The 16,824-nt window shown below is 36.5% G+C and overlaps 1 protein-coding gene across 1 annotated transcript in view; it reads right to left on the reverse strand.

Annotated features, from left to right (window-relative positions):
* Nucleotides 1-16,824, reverse strand: part of Ndc1 (NDC1 transmembrane nucleoporin) — a 59,474-nt gene that overhangs the window by 27,035 nt on the left and 15,615 nt on the right. Inside the window, exons 7-11 of the mRNA XM_046450859.2 lie at nt 15,959-16,010; nt 12,762-12,897; nt 4,862-4,954; nt 2,848-2,929; nt 283-438 (exon numbers count right to left, since the gene is read on the reverse strand). Of these exons, the coding sequence (XP_046306815.1) occupies nt 283-438; nt 2,848-2,929; nt 4,862-4,954; nt 12,762-12,897; nt 15,959-16,010 (519 nt within the window). The remainder of the gene's footprint in view (nt 1-282; nt 439-2,847; nt 2,930-4,861; nt 4,955-12,761; nt 12,898-15,958; nt 16,011-16,824) is intronic.

Here is a 16,824-nt window from a genome sequence, read left to right on the forward strand (position 1 = left end):
ATTTAAAAAAAAAAAAACCTTAAAAATCCTATTAATAAGCAAATGAAAAATTTATATATTTTTGGTGTGCAATGACTTGATGTTTTGGACTTAAATGTTTTTCAGGCTACAATGATACTCAAGTCTCTTTCTTGGTTAATAAAATATCCCAAATGTTAGATCAATTTTCCAAAAAAATAAACATCTCACACTCATATAAGTTTCCTCAGACTAACTACTGTCATCTTTCTTAGAAAATAAAATGTAAATGCTTTTCCCGCTCTTAGGGGTACTCAAAATTACCTGGAGAATTCAATTTCTTAGGTTCCACTGGGTATGATGAAGACACTCTCCCATTTGTAGCAGCAGCTTCTTGGTAGAGAACCAATTTCTGAGTCATATCATTTAAAAGATTCAAACACTCTCTTGAAATGGCTGCCCAGTTGTGGGGGTGTCCACCTAGGAGGCCAAACAACAGCTCTTAAGATAATCTAATACTTTCCTCTCAAAGTCAGGGGTGGGAGAATCAATAAGAAATGTTATATCAATGTTACACCTTGGCCCACTTTTCCTAATTAAGCTACTATGTATCTCCAAGCCATCTAATACATACTATTCCACAGGTCTTTGGATGAATCAGTTTTCCCAAAATCTTGCTATTTTACCTTTGAAAAGCTCTCAAACTGGCTGCTAAAATAGAGCCAAACTTTAGATCATGGTTTGATTGAGAAAAACCAGGGTTACTTCACTAGCAATATTGAACACACTGCTAAGACTGTGGACAATGAACTAAGACAATGAAGGCCAGTCCAATGAAATAAACCCAGAGACCTGTGTGTATGGTCTACTGTGTCTCCTTACATTTCCCTTTACAGTAGTACCTCCTAATGCTCAGTTTTATTTCCTGTCTAGTTTTAGTTACCCATAGTCCAAAAATATCAAGTGCAAATTTCAGAAATAATCCAAAAGTTTTACAATGTGCATAAGAAGCTGTCTCAGTTATCAGATTGACTGACATGATATTAAAGTACTAATATCTGACTATCCTATTTTACATAATAATGGCCCCATGGCACAAGGGTAGTGTACTGGTGATTTTGTTACTGTATATTGTTATAACTGTTCTATTTTCCTTCTTCTTTTTGTTAATGTTACTGTGCCTAATTTATAAACTATCATGGGTATGCATGTATTAGAAAAAACAAAGTACATATAAGGGTTTGGTACTATCCAGTTTCTGGCATCCACCGGGGATCTTGGAACATATGTTGCAAACAAGGGGAAGACTTGTATTAGTTATAACATCGCTAGGAATGACTCATTATTTGATAATGATTAAACTTTAAATGTGAAGAGTTCACATATCTGCTGTCTTATTATTTTACTTAAACCAGTAAACCCCACTCCTTCAAAAATTCCCTTATTCTTCTTTGTCTTCATTTTCTAAGACCTTTGTCTCCTAGAGTTATGTAAAAATCAAGTATGCTTTGTTACGTTGAGAACAGGAGAGTCTCTGAATACTGTTTTGCCCATCTTGTGTACCAATCATTTCCTCTTCAATTAGATCCCTCCTTAAACATCTTCCCCTTTTACACAACTCAAGAGGAATCCCACTTAACCTGCAAATAAATACACAAAAAAAGTAGTCCATCAATAGGGCCTTAGGATGCTATGTACTGCTATAACTCAGGATCACTAGGAACTGGGTAATATTCTAGTTAAATTTTAATAATATGCCCTACAGTGCAAGTTCTCTGGCAGAACACATGCTACCCTGTTAGAGTTTACTTGAATCTCTGGAAAATAATATACAAAGAATTCCTAAATTAATCTAGGTTTGATAGAAAAGTGTTTTTACAGTTAATTTTCCACAGTATAAGCTCTGGATTTCTTACAACTAAAAGAATGGCTCCAGTCAATTAAACTGTTACCTAATTAGATTTCATTTCTATATCACATTTTACTATAGTAGGTTCTTTTACAATCTGGGAATTGGCTCAGTTTGGCAAAATAATGATGAACTAATTAGAAAGAAGATGAAAAGCTACCCGTGGTCTCTGTTCCCCACTGGAGGCTGGGGCGGGACAGTTTCCTCTAGGAACATGGCAGAAACCTGGCAAAGTTACAGTGTCAAACAGCTTGGCAAGTTCACAGTGGAGAAGTACAGCAAGGCTGCCAAGAACATCCTTGGGCCATCAAATCTAGTTCCTCCTACTTTTTCCCCCTGTCCTGAGGACTGAACCCATGGCCTTGCACTTGATAAATACTGAACTACATCCTCACCCTTTTTTAAACTTTCCTTTGAGACAGGTCTTGCTATGTTGCTCGAGTTGGCCTCAAACTTGGGATCCTCCTGCCTCAGCTTTTAAGTCAGGATGACATACCTACTTCTTGTTTTTGTTTTCTTTTAGAGGGAGGCAGAGGAGCATAGCAGGAGAAAACTATAATTGGAGTCAAATAACAGAATTCTTATTCCAATTTAAGCCCCTTACTCTAATTAGATCTCCCACATAGGGATTAGACCACCTGATTTATAAGACTCCTTGCAGCCTAAAATCTTTATTCTTAAGTTGTACTTTTCTGCTCTAAAACTGTCAACTCACTGCATAATTTCTTGTGGAACTGAAATTATGAGTATTGAGGGAGCTGAAGGATATAAAAGTTTGAAAATAAATACTCTTACAAGTGACATAAATTCTACCCACAGCAATACAAACACTTATGCTGTATAAGATTCAAGTCAACACTTCATTTAAGGGACTCACTGATGTGTGATATTTTATTACATACACCTCTCTCACCCAAAACTTTTAGTGGAGTACTTTCTGCACACACACACCTAATGAGCTCTATTACTTTTAGCAATACCTGGTTGGCTAAGGCTAAAAACTTCTTGTCTTCGAGAAGGAGAATACTGAGAAAGTAACATCAGGTCTTGCAAGGCTAAATACTAAAAGGAAAAAAAAATACACATTATTTAATTTCTTAACCTCTACATTAAATCTTACTTATGAATTGGGCTCTTCATATATCCAAGGGGAAATCAAATGGACTTTTTCATGAAAGAAATATTTCAGAACCATAATCTTCCTTTCTAGACTTCCAGAACTTTCCTGCTTCTATCGTCACAACCCACTGTAGGCTCCAAGTATATAAAAGAAGTACATGTTGTGTCCATCTACACCTAAAAAAATATTTAAAAAAAAAGAACTACAGAACTCAGATCTTTTCTACCTCTGAAGTGGGAAACGTAAACATCATTTCCTTCTGAGACTTTCCCTGGCCTCCTTCACATAAACACATTCATAGAGCTCTTAATTATGGCACTTAACATAATGTATTTTAAATGCCTATTTACTTCTTCTGCCCACCAAACTCTGAGGCCCATAAGAAGGAGACTGTCTTTAATGCCACCACATCCAAAGGCAGTGCCTAACACACAGTAGACACATATCTGTTACTTTTTTACTGGAATTTTTCATTTTTTTTTCCTCTTCTGGCAGGCTTCTTCATTCATCCTTCAAAATACCACACCTTCTGTGAAGTTTTCTTGTTTGGTTCCAAGCAATGTAAGTGGTCCCATTGCACTTGCCACAGTAGATGTTAATGTGCGTCTGCCTTTTCCACTAAGCTGTGCTATATCTTATTCATCATCTCTAGCAACTGCAGTGACTATAACACCTGCCCACTAAATGAAGATTGGATAAGCAATCAGATGAATAACTGATATTTTTAAGTTCATCTAACAAATTAGTCATAATTGAAATTTAAAGGCAAGTAGAGTCCCAATAGTTCATTTTCTTATTTGTTTATACCTTCTCTAGAGTGTGATCAAAATTCTGGGTTCTAACTATTTTAAATTTTTTGTTTGTGTTGTTTTTGTAGTACTAGGGATAGAACCCAGGATCTAGCACATGCTAGGGAAGTGTTTGTTCTACCACTAAGCTACATCCTCAGCTACATCCTTTGTTTAATTTAGTTCTTTTTAAAATACTGTGATCTTTTAAGAGAATAGCACATATTGTAGATCTATTTTAAAATTTCAAATTATAGTTTAAATCAAAACAATTTATGTTTACTTAGGTTTATTTGTAAACTTATCCCAACTTCTTTTAAATTTTTTTGATTATAATTTGTTTTACAAGCTGGGCAAGGTTGCACATGCCTTTCTGTAATCCTAGTGACTCAGGACCCTGAGGTAGGAGGATCAGAAGTTCAAGGCCGGCCTCAGCAATACAGTGAAACCCTTAGCAACTTAGCAAGACCCTATCTCAAAATAAAAATAAAAAAGAACTGGGGATGTAGTTCAATGGTAAATCATCCCTGGGTTCAATTCCCAGCACCAAAAAAAATTTTTTTTTCTTTTTTTTGTTTTATAATCATTATCAGTAATTCATATTTAAAGAGAGTTCATAAATGTCTATATTCTACCAAACATTATCTTTGATCATAAAAGTCAACAAATACTATGAGTTTAAAAAAAAAAAGTCTCGATCTAACGATTTAAAAAACACTTTGCTACCAAAAACAATCTGAAAAACTGAGGCATATAGTTGGATACCATTGAATTTTACAGTTGGAAAATCTTTTTTATCTTATCTGAATACAGAATTAGTTAGCTTAAATGGCATATGCACCTATAGTCGCAGTTACTTGGGAGGCTGAGGCAGGAGGATCAATTGAACCCAGGAGTTCCCAGCCTAGGCAACACAATGAGACCTTGTCTTAAAAACAAAAGTACTAAAATATTCTAGGCCGTAAAAATACACACACACACACATACACACACACACACATTCTTAAATATGATAAATATTAGTCTGGTTCTACAAGATAAGTTAGAGATAACTGTGTAAAGACACAAAAAGCATAGTCCAGGTACCTTTATGATGAGTGGGGGATTGCTGTTTAAAACTTTTGGGAGGCATTCATCTGACTCCTCTGCAAATGGTAGCTGAACAGGGAACACATGAGCCTATCAAATACAGTCAAATATAAAGAATACAAAAATGATTACTTTCATGACCTTGTTACATTCAGTTAGTAAGCACTAACTGAAATTATAAAAGGAACAATACAACCAAATTAACATCTCTTCACAAAAACAGGTTACATTAAAGTTATATAAACCCTAACACGAGATTAGAAAATGTTACTGTCCCAGTGTTATTAGACTCTGACTTCTAATAATTGAAACAAATTTTAGAAACAAAGATTCTCTCAGATGTCACTGAAACCTACAAAGATGGTAAAATGAAATAGAAACATTCATTTTCTAAGACAAAAACTTGGAAGAGTCCAGGCATGGTGCTGTGTGCCTATAATCCCCGTGACTCAGGAAGCAGGACGATTCAAAGTTTAAAGCCAGCCTCAGCAACTTAGTGAGACCCTATCTCAAAAAAAAAAAAACAAAAAATGACTGGGGAAGTAGCTCAGAGGTTAAGCTCCAATGGGATCAATCCCCAGTACCAAAACAAACAAATAAACAAAAACTTGAATGTTAAAAACAATGTAATTCTCAATCTAAAAAACTTTTTGTGGAAATTATCCAGATCACTTCAATTTTCAAAATCATCTCTTCAATGCTTTCTTTCAAAAAAACCAAATATTTTAATAGTACCCACATCAACAATCTATAAAATTAATTTTAAAAAAAGGTAGGCACGCGGCGCCAGCCAAGCCAGACAGGAGGAGGAAGCCGCCCAGCGCCAAGCCAGACCGGAGGAGGAAGCCCGGCCCCGCCCCGTGTGCCAGTAGTGTGCTAGTCCAGAGGAAGCCCATCAACCCTTAAAACCCATCAAAGGGGGAGTGGCTACCAGCGCGGCTGATCCAGGTACCTGGTTTCCAACTCCCCCACCCTTAGCTGCGATAACTCAAAATATTTCCCACAAGCTTTTGGGGGTTGTAGCTATCAACGCAAAACAACAACTGTACAGGCACCTGGTTTCTACCTCAGAGACTAGAGTAGGGAAGATACAGGTGGAAGCTCATTTCCTTTCACACTGGCTATACCCACCACCCTGAATACAGAGGCTCAAGCTAGGAATAGAAAATGCCACCTATAGGAAGCAAGGAAAACAGTGTTCTGAGACCTTTTTTTTTTTCTTTTCTTTTTCTCTCTCTCTTTTCTTCTCTCTCTTCCACAACTTCAACATATGTGAAACCAAGAACTGTGCATGAACAACCGAATTACCAAAGTAATATAATATAGAGGAATTGCATATACCCCACCTTCCCCCCATTTTTTCCTTTATTTCTATCTTACTTTCCTTTTCCTTCTCTCTTATTTCTCTTTTCTTCCTTGTTATTTTTTTTTCATTCGTATTCTCTCTATCCCACTTTCAATCTCCTAAATTTTGCTATCTATACATAGGGTAACTATCTAAATACAGATAGGAGGTTGAGTCTATACATTCTTCCATAAATTACCAGTCTATTGGTTAGAGTTCTCCAAAGGTGCTAAGTTAGTTTAACCTCATACCCTCACTCCTTTCCCTCTAAGTATAACATCCTTCGTCTGAAATTAAGTTTTCTATATGCCACCAGATATGGTATGCCTTTTATAAAACTAATGAATATATTCTTAAGTAATAATTAAAACCAATATCTATAGACTTAGAATCTAACTATAAATGTATTAATAATGAAAACTTGTGCTTAGATAATGTACTGTTGATATTGGGAACTGTTAACATTGTCTTTCTCCGCAAAAGAGGTATTTTGGAGCTATACAAGAACAATACAAATATATAAGGGGAAAAACATTAACACAACCGTTTCACAAAGCTAGAAAGAATCATGAGCAGTATGAAAAGACAAGGAAAGAAAGGACCACAAACAATACAGGTCAATTCAACATTAGATGAGGTAATATCTGCAGCTGATGGAATGTCAGACAAAGAGTTCAGGATATACATGCTTCAGATGATCTGGAGTCTCAAGGAAGACATTATACAGCAAATTCAGACAATGAAAGATCACTTCGACAATGAATTACATAAACAAATCCAAGAAGCAAAAGATCAACTCTATAGGGAGATAGAGGATATAAAAAACAAACAAACAGAAATCCTAGAAATGCAGGAAACAATAAACCAAATTAAAAACTCAAATGAGGGGCTGGGGATGTGGCTCAAGTGGTAGCGCGCTCGCCTGGCATGCGTGCGGCCCGGGTTCGATCCTCAGCACCACATTCAAAACAAAGATGTTGTATTCGTCGATAACTAAAAAATTAAAAAAAAAAAATTAAAAAAAAATAAAAAAAATAAAAACTCAAATGAGAGTATTACCAGCAGAGTAGAACACTTAGAAGATAGAAGTTCAGACAACAAAGTTTTTCAACTTGAAAAGAACATAGACAGCTCAGCGAGAATGTTAAGAAATCATGAGCAGAACATCCAAGAATTATGGGATAACATAAAGAAACCAAACCTAAGAGTTATTGGGATACAAGAGGGTATAGAGGTCCAAACCAAGGGAATGAGCAATCTATTCAATGAAATAATACTAGAAAACTTCCCAGACTTAAAGAATGAAAAAGAAATCCAGGGGCTGGGGATGTGGCTCAAGTGGTAGCGCGCTCGCCTGGCATGCGTAAGGCCCGGGTTTGATCCTCAGCACCACAAAGGCACAAAGATGTTGTGTCCGCTGAAAACTAAAAAATAAATATTAAAAAATTCTCTCTTTCTCTTAAAGAAAAAGAAAAAGAAATCCAAATACTAGAAGCCTACAGGACACCAAATGTACAAAATCATAAGAGATCCACACCAAGACACATAATAATGAAGATGCCCAACATACAGAATAAGGAGAGAATCTTAAAAGCCACAAGAGAGAGGAAGCAGATTACATTTAGGGGTAGACCAATCAGGATAACTGCTGATCTTTCAACACAGACTCTGAAAGCTAGAAGATCCTGGAACAAAATATTTCAAACGCTGAAAGAAAAAGGGTTCCAACCAAGAATCATGTATCCAGCGAAATTAAGCTTCAAGATTAAAGATGAAATAAAATATTCCACGATAAACAAAAGTTAAAAGAATTTGCAACTTTAGAAAGCCAGCTCTTCAAAATATCCTTGGCAAAACATTACAGGAAAAATAACAATGAAAACCAACAGCGGGAGGTAGTACAGTAAAGGAAAAACTAATCATAGAGGAAAAACAAATCATGTTAAGTAACATACGTAATCAAATATGGCTGGAAATACAAACCATATCTCAATAGTAACCCTAAATGTTAATGGCTTAAATGCACCAATCAAAAGACATAGGCTAGTAGAATGGATTGAAAAAAAAGATCCAACAATATGCTGCCTACAGGAGACTCATCTGATAGGAAAAGACATACACAGACTGAAGGTTAAAGGTTGGGAAAAATCATATCACTCATACGGACCCCGGAAGCAAGCAGGGGTGTCCATACTTGTATCAAATAAAATAGACTTCAAGCCAAAGTTAATCAAAAGGGATAAACAAGGACACTACATACTGCTCAAGGGAACCATACACCAACAAGACTTGACGATCATTAATATACATATGCCCCAAACAATGGTGCAGCCACGTTCATCAAACAAACTCTTCTCAAGTTCAAGAGTCAAATAGACCACAACACAATAATCATGGGAGATTTTAACACACCTCTCTCACCACTGGACAGATCTTCCAAACAAAAGTTGAATAAAGAAACCATAGAGCTCAATAATACAATTAATAATTTAGACTTAATTGATATATACAGAATATACCACCCAACATCAAGCGGATACACTTTCTTCTCAGCAGCACATGGATCCTTCTCAAAAATAGACCATATATTATGTCACAGGGCAAATCTTAGCAATTACAAAGGAGTAGAGATACTATCATGCATTTTATCTGATCATAATGGAATGAAATTGGAAATCAATAATAAAATGAGAAAGGAAAAAGCCTACATCACATGGAGATTAAACAATATGCTACAGAATGAGCAAAGGGTTACAGAAGACATCAAAGAGGAAATTAAAAAATTCTTAGAGGTAAATGAAAACTCAGACACAACATATCGAAATCTCTGGGACACTATGAAAGCAGTACTAAGAGGAAAATTCATTTCATGGAGTTCATTCCTTAAAAGAAGGAAAAGCCAACAAATAAATGACCTCACACTACACCTCGAAGCCTTAGAAAAAGAAGAACAAATCAGCAGCAAATACAAGCAAGAAATAATTAAAATTAGAGTTGAAATCAATGAAATCGAAACAAAAGAAAAAATCGAAAAAATTGACAAAACTAAAAGTTGGTTCTTTGAAAAAATAAATAAGATTGATAGACCACTAGCCACGCTAACAAAGAGAAGAAGAGAGAGAACCCAAATTACTAGCTTACGGGATGAAAAAGGCAACATCACAACAGACACTTCAGAAATACAGAAGATAATTAGAAATTATTTTGAAACCCAATACTCTAATAAAATAGAAGATAGTGAAGGCATCGATAAATTCCTTAAGACATATGAACTACTCAGATTGAGTCAGGATGATATAAACAACCTAAACAGACCAATATCAAGTGAGGAAATAGAAGAAGCAATCAAAAGACTACAAACCAAGAAAAGCCCAGGACCGGATGGATATACAGCAGAGTTTTACAAGAACTTTAAAGAAGAACTAATACCAATACTCCACAATCTATTTCAGGAGATAGAAAAAGAGGGAGAACTTCCAAATTCATTCTATGAGGCCAATATCATTCTGATTCCCAAACCAGATAAAGACACCTCAAAGAAAGAAAACTACAGACCAATATCCCTAATGAATTTAGATGCAAAAATCCTCAATAAAATTCTGGCAAATAGGATACAAAAACATATCAAAAAGATCGTGCACCATGATCAAGTAGGATTCATCCCTGGGATGCAAGGCTGGTTCAATATACGGAAATCAATAAACGTTATTCACCATATCAATAGACTTAAAGATAAGAACCATATGATCATCTCGATAGAGGCAGAAAAAGCATTCAACAAAGTACAGCATCCCTTTATGTTCAAAACACTAGAAAAACTAGGGATAACAGGAACTTACCTCAACATTGTAAAAGCTATATATGCTAAGCCTCAGGCTAGCATCATTCTAAATGGAGAAAAACTGAAGGCATTCCCTCTAAAATCTGGAACAAGACAGGGATGCCCTCTCTCACCACTTCTATTCAATATAGTTCTCGAAATACTGGCCAGAGCAATTAGACAGATGAAAGAAATTAAAGGCATAAAAATAGGAAAAGAAGAACTTAAATTATCACTATTTGCGGATGATATGAACCTATACCTAGAAGACACAAAAGGGGTCTACAAAGAAACTACTAGAGCTAATAAATGAATTCAGCAAAGTAGCAGGATATAAAACCAACACGCATAAATCAAAGGCATTCCTGTATATCAGCAACAAATCTTCTGAACTGGAAATGAGGAAAACCACCCCACAAAAAAATAAAATACTTGGGAATCAACCTAACAAAAGAGGTGAAAGATTTATACAATGAAAACTACAGAACCCTAAAGAGAGAAATAGAAGAAGATCTTAGAAGATGGAAAAATATACCTTGTTCATGGATACGCAGAACTAACATCATCAAAATGGCGATACTACCAAAAGTTCTCTATAGGTTCAATGCAATGCCAATCAAAATCCCAACAGCATTTCTTGTAGAAATAGAGAAAGCAATCATGAAATTCATATGGAAAAATAAAAGACCCAGAATAGCAAAAGCAATTCTAAGCAGGAAGTGTGAATCAGGAGGTATAGCAATACCAGATTTTAAACTGTACTACAGAGCAATAGTAACAAAAACAGCATGGTACTGGTACCAAAACAGGCAGGTGGACCAATGGTACAGAATAGAGGACACAGAAACTAATCCACAAAATTACAACTATCTTATATTCGATAAAGGGGCTAAAAGCATGCAATGGAGGAAGGTCAGCATCTTCAACAAATAGTGCTGGGAAAACTGGAAATCCATATGCAACAAAATGAAACTGAATCCCTTTCTCTCACCATGCACAAAAGTTAACTCAAAATGGATCAAGGAGCTTGATATCAAATCAGAGACTCTGCGTCTGATAGAAGAAAAAGCTGGCTCCGATCTACATATTGTGGGGTCGGGCTCCAAATTCTTTAATAGGACACCCATAGCACAAGAGTTAAAAACAAGAATCAACAAATGGGACTTACTCAAACTAAAAAGTTTTTTCTCAGCAAGAGAAACAATAAGAGAGGTAAATAGGGAGCCTACATCCTGGAAACAAATCTTTACTCCTCACACTTCAGAGAGAGCCCTAATATCCAGAGTATACAAAGAACTCAAAAAATAAGCAATAAGAAAACAAATAACCCAATCAACAAATGGGCCAAGGACCTGAACAGACACTTCTCAGAGGAGGATATACAATCAATCAACAAGTACATGAAAAAATGCTCACCATTTCTAGCAGTCAGAGAAATGCAAATCAAAACCACCCTAAGATACCATCTCACTCCAGTAAGATTGGCAGCCATTATGAAGTCAAACAACAACAAGTGCTGGCGAGGATGTGGGGAAAAGGGTACACTTGTACATTGCTGGTGGGACTGTAAATTGGTGCGGCCAATTTGGAAAGCAGTATGGAGATTCCTGGGAATGCTAGGAATGGAACCACCATTTGACCCAGCTATTGCCCTTCTCGGACTATTCCCTGAAGACCTTAAAAGAGCGTACCATAGAGATACTGCTACATCGATGTTCATAGCAGCACAATTCACAAAAGCTAGACTGTGGAACCAACTTAGATGCCCTTCAATAGATGAATGGATTTAAAAAATGTGGCGTTTATACACAATGGAGTATTGCTCAGCACTAAAAAATGACAAAATCATGGAATCTGCAGGGAAATAGATGGCATTAGAGCAGATTATGCTAAGTGAAGCTAGCCAATCCCTAAAAAACAAATGCCAAATGTCTTCTTTGATATAAGGAGAGCAACTAAAAACAGAGCAGGGAAGAAGAGCATGAGAAAAAGATTAACATTAAACAGGGACGAGAGGTGGGAGGGAAAGGGAGAGAGAAGGGAAATTGCATGGAAATGGAAGGAGACCCTCATTGTTACACAAAATTACATATAAGAGGATGTGAGGGGAAAGGGAAAAAAAACAAGGGAGAGAAATGAATTACAGTAGATGGGGTAGAGAGAGAAGATGGGAGGGGAGGGGAGCGGGGATAGTAGAGGATAGGAAAGATAGCAAAATACAACAGTCACTAGTACGGCAATATGTAAAAACGTGGATGTGTAACCGATGTGATTCTGCAGTCTGTATACGGGGTAAAAATGGGAGTTCATAACCCACTTGAATCAAACGTATGAAATATGATATGTCAAGAGCTTTGTAATGTTTCGAACAACCAATAAAAAATAAATAAAATTAAATTAATTTAAAAGTCAGGCCCCTTTAATATGCATTTAATACTAAAATGGAAGCATGCAGAAGAGAACAAGACTATAAATAAAGTACACTAAGTACCATTCAGTTTAATTTCTAAAAGTTAAGTGAATACCAATACTAATTCCTCAGGAAAAAAAAATGCAAAATAAATGATGGTTATAAATAATTTGCCCCTAATAAAGTTTCAAAACCAAATGAATAAAGTTTCAAAACTGAAATTGCTTTGGGCATACATGCTGATCATTGCTCTACTAAAAATCCACTTGCATTTTCAAAATTTTGTTAATACACTAGTATTAACAAAAAACTCAATACTAACCTCTGTAGCATAGATTTTGAATAGTATCCATGAGATGTACCAAGTCGTCAGGAGGAAGACACCGCACAGCCAGATATGATAGAGTAACGGGAGGCTCAAGAGGCCACTTATGGTGTCAAGGGGCCTATGAAACTGCCTAGGAAAAGCAAACGTACCATTTAATCCCATGGGAAGATACAATCTAAACATTTAACAGATTTGGGACTCCACAATGAAAGACAAACCTATTTCTAAATAAGAATGCTAAGAGTCCTCTACCCTTTTACCCCTCAAGAGGTCTTTCCCTAATACCTTCTTTAGGAGACACATAAGGGAACCTTGGGGGAAATGTAGGCCTAAACTGGCCCTATGGTTCCTTGTGTTCCAAATCTTCACTATCATTTACTGTAGAGGAGAAAACAAGACAAGCCTGTAAGCTTAATTACCTAGTCTGGGTCAAAGTTTGCTATTGTTACTTTGTAGTTTAATATTTAAAAACTATTAAGCATGACTAGGATCTCTCCTGGACTAGATTTCAGCTTGATCTGTATACCCTATAAACAGTTCCTCAGAAGTTAAAACACATGCATGCTCCTGGGAGCTGGGGTTGTGGCTCAGTGGTAGAGCACTTACCTAGCATAAGTAAGGCACTGGGTTTGATCGTCAGCACCACATAAAAATAAAATAAAGGTACTGTGTCCACCTACAACTAAAAAAAAATTTAAAAAGAAAAAAAAAAAAAAAGAAAGAAAGAAAAGCACATGCTACTAAAACTTGTTCTTTATTTTTTAAGCAATTTAAGAAAATCTGTTAGAATGTTAAATAGCCAGGTGAGGTGGTGCACAACTGTAATCCCAGTGGCTCCTGAGGCTGAGGCAGGAGGATTGCGAGTTAAAAGTCAGCCTCAGGGGACTGGGGATGTGGCTCAAGCAGTAGCATGCTCGCCTGGCATGCATGCGGCCCGGGTTCAATCCTCAGCACCACATACAAACAAAGATGTTGTGTCTGCCCAAAACTAAAAATAAAATATTAAAAAAATTTAAAAAAAAAGTCAGCCTCAGCAAAAGTGAGGCCCCAGGCAACTCAGTGAGACCCTGTCTCTAAATAAAATACAAAATAGGGCTGGGGATGTGGCTTGGTGAATGAGTGCCCCTTATTTCAATTCCCGGTACCCCAAAACAAACAAACAAAAAAAAACGCTAAATAAAACTAAAAGTTGACATCTTATCAAAACCTTGAATCAATCAATTAGCAAATCATAATCCTTTAACCACACAAGTGTCAATTATGAAAACCAGGATTTGAATCTCTTTCTGCAATTTATAATGTTGTGACTAGGCAAATCACCCACCTATCCTACTCATTTCCCTCGTCCATGTCACAGCATAGTCTCTTCATTTTACCTCCTAGGACTAGTACATGATTGAAAACAGTTTACATGAGGAGTGCCCAACACAGTGCTTGACATGTACTGGGGCCAACAATAAATGATGGAGGTTTAACTTCTAAGTAAGCATTTACCAAGAGTCTGACATACCCGAAGGACAGATATAAGGCCAGGCACTAGGCCATACAAACAAAACATTTTTTGAGTGAAAGGACAAAAGGTATTATTACTTATAAATAATAAAATATTATTTTTATCTTTCATTTGACCCAGTTTTAAAATTTAGGTTATTCAGGCATGATGGCACATGTCTGTAACTCTAGCTATTCAAGAGGCTGTGGCTGAAAGATTGCAGGTTCAAGGCCAGCCATGACAATTTAGTGAAACCCTGTCTCAAAATAAAAAAATAAAAAGGACTGGGGATGGGGCTGGGGTTGTGGCTCAGTGGTAGAGCACTTGTCTAGCACACGCAAGGCACTGGGTTTGATCCTCAGCATAAAAATAAATAAATAAATGTCTAACTATAACTAAGGAAAATATATATATTTTTAATTTTGTTTAAAAAAACAAAGGGCTGGGGATGTATCTCTGTGGTAGAGCACCCCTGGGTTCAATCCCAGCACCGGGGGTAGTATGTCTACAGACTTAATAACTAATATTTCTTAAATATCCATGTCAATATACCCAACTCCCTAAAACTGACATTAGCTTATCCCATATATGACATAAAAAACTCTCCCAGGGAAATAAACAATAACTGAAAGATCAAACTCTTAGGGAAGCACATTTATCAGCAAATCTAGATTAAACCTTTATCTAGATGCAAAACATCTGGGAATAAGTGAAACAATACACCCCAGTGCTGCCAGCTGATTATCACCTTGCTCAATTTTGATTGCCTCACAGGTGACATAAGCGTGAGACCACAGCACTGGTATGTACAAAATACCATAGAATAATGACTGTTGAAGAGAAAAATCAGAGAGGGAATGGTCCATGCAACTCAAAAATTTATTTAGTATAAGTTACCTGCCAAAAAATGAAAATAGTTTCCCACTGCTTGCTTCTGGGAAGAGGAATTGGGTGACTGGAAACAGGAGCAGAAGGAGTCTTTTTCACTGTTAACTCTTTTATAGAACTTCTAGATTTTTTTTTCCTTTCTTGGTACTGGGGGTTGAACCCAGGGGCACTTTACAACTAAGCTACCTCCGAGGCCCATTTTTTATTTTGAGACAGGGTTGCTTAGGGCCTCACTTAATTGCTGAGACTGGCCTCAAACTTGTGATCCTCCTGTCTTAGCCTCTCAAGTCCCTGGGATTATAGATGTGCACCACCATGCCTGACTTATTTACCTTCTAGAATTTTAAGCTATGGAAATATTGTGTATTCAAAAAATATATACAATGATTTTTCCTCTCAGAAAAACTTTTAATGGTTTAAATTTTCAAATAAATTTTGAAAGTACCACCTTCTAGAACTACTAGAAAGACATAGTTAAAGCAGATGAACCCAACTGTATTCAGCATTCAATATCCAGGTGTTAAATATGATAGAGGAAGTACATCACAGAGTGGGTTGAACGATAGTTTAGAATAAGCTCAGCTTCGGCTAGATCCCACAAACAGTTGAGGAGTAGTAGCTACCACACAGGTTTCCCAGTCAGGACAGGACAGGGGAAGGATAGGCACCCTCTTATAACACTGATTCCCTCCATCTCTAGTTTTGTTTTTTATTTCAATTCTTTAAAAAAAAAAAAAAAGATTTATAGGCTTAATCTAAACAAAGCATCTGGAAAGTAAAGTTAAGATTAGACTTTTTAAGTATCACTTACTCATCTATGAGAAGGTCCATAGCAGTGCTAATCCAAGCTTTGGGAATATGACCTGAGGAGAGAAAATACCAAGCTATGAATATAAAAAGTTAATAAAACAAATCTGAATCATGCTTTAGACTATGAGGTCAAAGACAGCAAGACCTCAATCAAAATGCTAAATTATTTGATTAGGAATGGATAGGAAAGCAAAAAAATTTCTAGATACAGACAGTCCTTGCTTTGTATATTCTGACATACATACATATTTTAGTTACCATGGTTTCACTAAAAAACACCAGGTTTTTTTGGTTTTGGGGGGTTTTGTTTTTTTGTTTTGTACTAGGGATTAAACCCAGGGGCCCTTAACCACTGAGTCACATCTCAAATCTTATTTATATTTTATTTTTGAGACAGGGTCTCACAAAGTTACTTAGGGCCTTGCTGAATTGCTGAAGCCGGCTTTTAACTCAGAATCCTCCTGCCTCAGACTCCGGAGCTTCTGGGATTATAGGCGTACACCACTGCACCCAGCAAAAACACCAATTTTTACACTGTTGCTTAACACCCAACAACCGTTCAAATTTCAGTTACCGTGGTATATTAATTATGGGTGATTATGTACAGCACTTCTAGCTTTTCAGTATATGAATCAATATGTAGATAACAAATGTACACCATGATCTGTGACCAATCCTGTCGAATCAAAGTCTATTGGTGACTGGCCACTTGCATCTTTTTAGACAAAAACAACAAAGCATGTAGTTGTGCTGTCTCCTTGCCTCCTATGACAACATTAAAAAACAAGTAAATGAAGCCAGGTGTAGTGGTGCACGCCTATAATCCCAGCAACTCAGGGAGTGAGGCAGAAGAATCACAAGTTGGAG

Source organism: Marmota monax, unplaced genomic scaffold (assembly GCF_021218885.2).
Source record: "Marmota monax isolate L192 unplaced genomic scaffold, Marmota_monax_Labrador192_F-V1.1 WCK01_AAM20220418_F8-fsc00023, whole genome shotgun sequence".
Taxonomy (NCBI): domain Eukaryota; kingdom Metazoa; phylum Chordata; class Mammalia; order Rodentia; family Sciuridae; genus Marmota; species Marmota monax.